The 7,989-nt window shown below is 42.8% G+C and overlaps 1 protein-coding gene across 4 annotated transcripts in view; it reads left to right on the forward strand.

Moving 5' to 3' along the window:
- Positions 1-7,754, forward strand: part of SPATA18 (spermatogenesis associated 18) — a 43,217-nt gene extending 35,463 nt beyond the window's left edge. For 2 of the 4 annotated variants that reach the window (XR_002346352.1, NM_001177915.1), the window contains 3 exon segments: positions 1,078-1,161; positions 4,699-4,744; positions 5,318-5,495. Coding sequence is in view for 3 of the 4 variants with exons in the window: in NM_001177915.1 (NP_001171386.1) it covers positions 1,078-1,161; positions 4,699-4,744; positions 5,318-5,325 (138 nt within the window). In the remaining variant the exon portion in view is untranslated. 4 annotated transcript variants of the gene reach the window in all.

Consider the following 7,989-nt stretch of genomic DNA (forward strand, 5'->3'; position numbering starts at 1 on the left):
CTGGGTGGTGTCAGTTCCTGTTCTCTTTGAACTGGAGACTAGGGAAAGTGCTTCATGGCAGATTTTCACACATAGAGCGGAGAAGCAGAGTAGTATATTTTATTTTATTTTTAATTTTTTTTTTGTCTTTTTAGGGCTGCACCTGTGGCATGTGGAGGTTCCCAGGCTAGGGGTCTAATCGGAGTTGTAGCTACCAGCCGACACCACAGCCACAGCAACGCCAGATCCGAGCCTCGTCTGCGACCTGCATTGCAGCTCACGGCAATGCGGGTTCGATCCCTGGCCTTGTTCAGTGGGTTAAGGGTCCAGCGTTGAGGTGAGCTGGGGTGTAGGTCACAGGCATGGCTCGGATCCTGTGTTGCTGTGGCTCTGGCGTAGACCAGCAGCTACAGCTGAGTCTACCCCTAGCCTGGGAACCTGTATATGCCATGGGTGTAGCCCTAAAAAAGACAAAAAGAGAAAAAGAAAAAGAAACAAAGAAGTTGGAAAAGAAAAGGGTTGAACAAATTGATAAGAAGACTTTGACTAGTGAAATCTCATTATAGAAAATAGCGTTTTCTTTTGGTTCCTTGATTTAGCTAGAGTGTGGATGGCGATTCCTCCCTCCCTCATCCATTCATTCATTTCATTCAATGACATGTTTTTATGCACTAGTTATTTATGACCCAAGCACAGTGTTCAGGTGCTGGGGATTCAGCATTGAACAAAACAGACATAGATTCCTGCCCACATGGAGCTTATATTCTCCAACATTACACTGCAAACTTGAATGTAATTCCTAACGTCAAAAACATCAAAAATGTAATTTCTTGCCCATCAAAACCAAGTTCCACTGGCACCAAGAATTCAAATATCCCAAAGTTCCTTGTAAGGGGATTTAATTTGAGAAATCCCTAAAGTTATGGGTAGATGTTGGGCAGCTATAGGAAATGAGTGAACCTCGTGCTGATGACCAGGAATGGGCGAGAGTAATCACATCAGAAGACCTCTTGCTCATTCGATGGGATATGAGTATCGTTTTAGGCCACCTGAGCTTTCACAAACAATTGACTGTTTTTCTCTTTCTCTTTTTTCAAGTGGAATTCAGTGCGCTCTGTAACTCGATGTCGAAGCAGGAGTTTAAGTCCCATCTGCCCCCGTAGCCGTGTTGGTTTAAGCACGGTATGTGTCTGTTTAATCAAAGTCATCCTGTGGTTGACATTTTTTTTTCATCGACAGTCACCTATAAAAGAAGGGATTCTAAGTCTTTCGCTGGCAAGAGAACCTCCTGCGGTAACCCCAGATTGATCGATTTTTTTTTTCCTACTACTTTGGGCTTAAGAAATTATCATTTTAGAAAGAAGGAAATAGAGGTAGTTTTTTTTTATGAATTAGTTGAGAGAATAATAGACTTTCGTTATTCATTCTTTTGTTTTTATCTTTAAATGAAAATGGGCTGTTCAGATATCTGTCAGTCTCCTGAAAACGGGACACCTTAGTCTGCTGACCTCTGGACGTGTCAGTCCCTTGTTCCTCTGGAATTTCTTGTATGAGTTTAAGAAATGGCTCAAGCTGTCTGGATTTCAATACTGTATAAAGGGCGTTGCGGGTATTAATTTTCCTCTAATCTTCAAAGTAGGAAGAATAAGATTTGACACTGAGTGTTTGTTCTTAGGATTGACAGTACATCTATCCAATAAAAAATAGCAGCAAAAACATTCCTGAATACTATGGAGACAGCATCCCTCAATACTAACATTGTTATTATTGTTATTATTATTATGCTTTTAAAGGCCACACCCACAGCATATGGAAGTTCCCAGGCTAGGGGTTGAATCGGAGCTACAGCTGCCAGCCTACGCCACAGCCACAGCAATGCAGGATCCGAGCGACATCTGTGACCTACACTGCAGCTCATAGCAATGCCAGATCCTTAAGCCAGTGAGTCAGGTCAGGGATTGAACTCGCATCCTCATAGGTTTGTAACCCACTGGGCCACAACGGGACCTCCAAAACTAATACTATAATGATTCACCACTCTTTGTTCATTCAACACATAATATTTAGTCAACACCTTTTGAATACAGGTCTGGACCAAGACTTGTAGTTACCAGTTAGTCTAACAATTTGCTATTCCTTTAAATAAAGATTCTTTAAATATTCATCCAGCCTTGTTTTAGGGAGTGTGATGGAGAAGGGGAATCGTGTTTAGCAAGATACTCTCTACTTCTTTGAAATTATCTCAAGCAATGCCCTAAACTTCTAAAGCCCCCTCGAAACAAAAACAAACACACCTCCTCTTACCTGAAGTTAACAAGACTCCCCTTTCCTACTGAGTTTGTGAGCATCTCTTGTTTCTCTATCCACTCCATTGTGTTTGATAATGCCCTCATTATCAAAGGATATTATACGGATGGATCTTATATTTCGTGGGGGGAGTGACACAGAAATAGCTAAAACATGGTCGCTTCCCTAAATGGGTTTCCATGCAGGAAGACCAGTATGATTTAAACACAGTAACTGACGGTGGTATGTGATACAGTCCAAACAAGGTGGAGAGGGCTAAAGCTGTCAGAGGAGGCAGAAACGCCTTCTGGATTTGGCTCATGAGCGAGTTGGTGTTTGATCTGGCAGAACTGTCACAGGCTGGGAGTCTGGGGAGGATGATCCAGATGAAAGAAATGGCCTGAGAATGGAAAGGCATGTGTCTGACACAGTCCATTTGCTCTTGGAGATTTTTTTGTGTGTGTCTTTTTAGGGCCGCACCCATGACATATGGAAGTTCCCAGGCTAGGGGTCGAATCGAAGCTACAGCTGCTGGCCTACGCTACAGCCACAACAATGCCGGATCCTTAACCCACTGAGCGAGGCCAGGGATCAAACCTGCATCCTCATGGATACTAGTCGGTTCATAACCTGTTGAGCCACAACCTGCTCTTGGAAATTTTTAACATAACTTAATGATCCATCTTTTTGGGTTAAGTATTCACAGTAGGTCAAAGCAAAAGAATGGTACCTTTAGGGGGCTGATAAAGAAAAAGAACATTTTAAGAGTTTTATCCTGGAAGAATCACAATTCTCCTCATGCTAAGAGGAAGTCTTATATCAGAAGAAAGAGCAAGATCAGACACTAACTGCAATTACAGCCTCAGCGGATTTTAACTCCGGACTCTCTCCAGAAGGCTTACCCATGGGCAGTGTCCCTCTAAGTTCCTGTATATGTTTGAACCTCCTCCTCTTTTTTTCCCATTTTGTGCCCAGGGAGAACACACTTTAAACATTTGAGAGAAATAAAATCTGTTCTCAAAGGTGATACTGCTGCCAAAATTCTGTCCCTTCCTGTCATCATCTCCTTACAAGAAGACTGGTACAAATATTTTTGGTTAGTCTGGGTTTTGACTTGAGGTCTTGCATCCAGAAAATAGCTTCCATCTTTGTTGGTGTCTATTTATCTTAAGTGCTTGAGGAGTTCCCCTCGTGGCTCAGTGTTTAATGAATCCCACTAGAAACCATGATGTGGCGGGTTCGATCCCTGGCCTTGCTCGGTGGGTTAAGGATCTGGCATTGCCTTGAGCTGTGGTGTAGGTTGCAGATGCAGCTCGGATCTGGCATTGCTGTGGCTGTGGCGTAGGCCCCAGGCTACAGATCCAATTAGACCCCTAGCCTGGGAATCTCCATATGCCACAGGAGCATAGAAAAGGCAGAAAGACAATAATAATAATAATAAAAATAAAGTTCTCGAAAACTCAGAGCAAGAGGAACATGTGTGGTCAGTTATTTCTGAGTGGTAACAGATATAAAGGTAAGGGAGGGGGTAGATTTTGCTCAAAGAAACCAAAGGTGAGATTTGAAAAAGGGTTCTTTTCTGGCTGCCCAGTGACTTTCTTTAATAAGGCAGCATTTTGGACAGATGAGATAATTCATGTAAAGGATGTACCAGAGAGTATTTGGTCATTTTAGCTTGAATTATTGATGACGATGATAATAATAATAATAAATATTTTCTGGAAAGAGTAGAATTCAGTATGGCCAGTGAGCATCCAATCTCAAAGTGTTTAGCAACTATTAACAACAACAACAAACAACAAAAGCCTAGACCTCTGAGCCCAGCTTTTAATTAATAATATAATTTAAGGAGTTCCTGTTGTGGCTCAGTGGTTAACGAATCCGACTAGAAACCATGAGGTTGCAGGTTCGATCCCTGGCCTTGCTCAGTGGGGTAAGGATCCAGTGTTGCCGTGAGCTGTGGTGTAGGTCGCAGACTCGGGATCCCATGTTGCGGTGACTCTGGCGTAGCCCGGTGGCTACAGCTCCGATTAGACCCCTAGCCTGGGAACCTACATATGCCACGGGAGCGGCCCTAGACAAGACAAAAAGACAAAAAGAAAGAAGGAAAGAAAGAAAGAAAGAAAGAAAGCAAGCAAGCAAGCAAGCAAGCGAGCAAGCAAGAAGGCAAGAAAGCAAGAAAGAAAGAAAGAGAAAGGAAGGAAGGAAGGAAGGAAGGAAGGAAGAAAGAAAGAAAGAAAATATAATTTAAGCTGAGTGTCCGTTTACTTCAGGAAGAATAAAGGGAATCACAGCACTCAAGGTCAGGGAAAAACATAGTTCTGAATTGCTCCAGAGCGTCTGTTTAGCTGGTTTTAGGAAAAAACATCCAAAGGATTCATTCTTTGAGCGCCACCTACTGTGTAACTCACATTACACTTTTATATTTTCCAGATATCTCGAAGCCGGAGTCCTTCTCCAATAAGATGTGGACTGCCAAGTAAGTGGGGTGGTTTGGATGGAACAAGTTGTCTGCTTTCTATTATTTTATTTTATTTTTAATCTTTTTAGGGCCACACCCGCAGCATGTGGAGATACCCAGGCTTGGGATCGAATCTGAGCTACAGCTGCCAGCCTACACCACAGCCACAGCAACTCGGGATCCAAGCCAAGTCTGCAACCTACATCACAGCTCATGGCAATGCCAGATCCTTAACCCACTGAGCAAGGCCAGGGATTGAACCCATGTTCTCATGGATACTAGTTGGGTTCATTAACCGCTCAGCCCCGACGTGAGCTCCAAGTTGGCTGCTTTTTAATGCTCTTTTAAGTGCTCAGCATCATGCAGCAAAATGAATGTTTTGCTTCCTGGGGGACACCTTTCACCTCCACCTCACACCTTTAATTTCTGGGTTGTCTGGAGGCTGGTGCTCTGGCTGACATGGGGAGAGCTCCATCTGAGAGATTTTATGGATGTAAACTTAGACTAACCACCCAAATTTCATTTAGGTCTTTCCCAAAGAAAAATCTAAGAAAATGACTGTCATGATGAACTATTTCTTTTTCTCCCCAGGGTTTTAAAACCACCAGCCATGTTCCTCTGCCACAGGACACCTGCAACAGCCACTGTCCCCAGGGCCTCCATCTGCCTGCTGTGCCCGCCTCAGATCTCACTTAAGATAATGTGAAAAGGCCATTCTGTGTATCACTTCACACAGAGAGTTAAATGTTTTGGCTTAGTGCATTTGTAACTTCAGATATATTGCATTTTATTTTATTTTAGAGATACAGATTCCATTACTTTGATAAAAACCATTGCCTAGGCGTTTAGGAGCATATTCATTCGAAGCCCAGTCCATGACACAGGTTCAGGGTTCTCATCCTGAAGTCCGAGGCTCTTGGAGAGCAACGACATGAACTAAAGCGGAAAATTGATCGTGCTGAGTCAAAAAGACAAGAGTCCTTTCAGTTTACAAACTGATCATAAATGTTGTCATGGCTGGTGTTAGCTGGCACTTGAAAAGAATATTGGGTGTTTTAATTTTCTTTGGGGGTTTGGAAGCCAGCCCTAGCTTCAGGCGGGGAACTCACAGTAGTAGCAATGACATCCGGCTAAATGCAGATGATGAACAATTAGGAGAATGCGGTTGCTTGGCTTGCTTCTCTTTTCCTCCTTTGAAGTGCCCAGTTGGTTTAGTTGAGCACTGTTTTTTGTTTTTTAGTTTTGTCTTTTTAGGACCATACCTGAAGCACGTGGAGGTTCCCAGGCTAGGGGTCAAACCAGAGCTGTAGCCTCTGGTCTACACCACAGCCACAGCCACGTGAGATCCTGGCCGCATCTGCGACCTACCCCACAGCTCACGGCAATGTTGGATCCTTAACCCACTGAGCGAGACCAGGGATCGAACCTGCATCCTCATGGATGCTAGTCAGATTCGTTTCCCCTGACCCACGACAGGAACTCCTGAGCACTGTTAGTTTGGAAGCTCCTTATTTGAGAGAATTGTCTTGCTTCGTAAATGCAGAGCAGTGGTCTGGGTAGGAGCCAGCTTTGAGATAAACATTAATTACCGTATGTGTATCTCGTGGGACTGTTTCAGGCCATTTTAATGTCCGTGTTAAATACAAAAGCTACCAGGACACACCCTTTACTTTTCCCACCTAGATGTTTATAAACTCCATCCTCCTAGGAACGCCGTTTGACTCAAAATACTCAAACTCAAGGCCAAAAGCTAGGGGCCACGAATGGATTTTAAATTGAGTGCCTGTCCCTTGACTTCTTCACTGTGAAGTACTGTTGAAAAAGTTCAAGTTCAAGGTCATAGTGGAATGCCGCTTCTTAAAATCAGTATTGTTCTTTCTGCCCGTTTTTTTTCTTTTCACTTTAATGTTGGCTTTAAACACAAGCTTCACAAATGACAGCTTTTGCCCTGTGCCTTTTAGAGATGAGCTCTGAATTGGCTACAGCTCTATTTGTGTAAGCTCAGTGCCTGAACCAGCAATGGGGGCTGTTTAGGTGAAAATAAACAAATAAATAAGATAAACTACAAACTTTTTTAAAAAAAGCATCTTGTTTCATGCTGGGACACAGAGATGGGGGAGAGACCTTCCCTTGGGTCTGATGGTCACCAACTCATTCCCAAGTGGGAGTTTAATTGTGCTCCCTCTGTGTTTAGGAGTCAAATGAGGGAATGTGCCCTGATTGTGAAAGAGGTCCCCTGTACTTGGTTTATTTGCTCTGTACCCTTTCCATCCTCTTGCCATTTCTCAAGTCTGCAATTCAAATTCTAACTACACAGGGCATGGCAGTTAGTCTAGAATACGTTTTGTCTTTGCTTTCTTTGGTTTTGGGGGGTTATAAATCAATACAGCTTAATTTTGTTGCTCAAATTATTCCATCTTTGGACACTGGGAGCTTGTTCAGGTTGGCTTTTCATTCCTTTTATATATGTGCAACATTGTCACTTTTGAGCCACAGATTTAATTTGTGACACCACAAGATGCTCTAAAGATCATTGTTTTTTCTTTGCATTTCAGTTTGGGACATTTCCATTGACAAATCTTCACATTCACCAATTCTTTCCTCAGCCATATCCAGGTTACTTATCAGACCACCAAAGCCGTACTTTTTTCCTGTTACCATGTTTTTTATTTCTAGAAATTCCTTTTGATTTGATTTGATTTATTTTATTGGCTATGCCTGCAGCATAAAGAAGTTCCTAGGCCAGGGATCAGACCTGTGCCACTGCAGCGACCCGAGCCACACAGCAGGGACAAGGCCTAATCCTTAACCCCATGGAGCCACCAGGGAACTCCTCCTTTTGATTTTAGAGTAATTTTGGGGGAGGGTCCACAAAACAAAAAGAAGCTGACTTATACTCCTTTCATCTGGGTGTGCACCTTAACCTTGCTAACTCTGAAAAATGCTAAACTCTTTCTTTGTAACCTGGGTAAATGTTAGTTTTTATACTATCAGTTTAATATCTAATAATAAAATCAAGAAAAAGAGTGCTTCTGTACCTGTACCTTCTTTGTAATGAAATACTTTCCTTGCTGACTCCCTTCACCCATCTCCATTCTGTGGGGCCTGAACCAAAGCCACATTCCTTCAGTAAATAAAAATGACACCTCTGCTCTGGGGCTGACCTATAATTCTGCCACTCCATGCTGTAGCTTAATTGTCAGTTTCAGCTTATTACTATTATTATTATTTGTCTTTTTAGGGCTGCACTCACTGCATATGGA

This window comes from Sus scrofa, chromosome 8, assembly GCF_000003025.6.
Source record: "Sus scrofa isolate TJ Tabasco breed Duroc chromosome 8, Sscrofa11.1, whole genome shotgun sequence".
In the NCBI taxonomy this organism is placed as follows: domain Eukaryota; kingdom Metazoa; phylum Chordata; class Mammalia; order Artiodactyla; family Suidae; genus Sus; species Sus scrofa.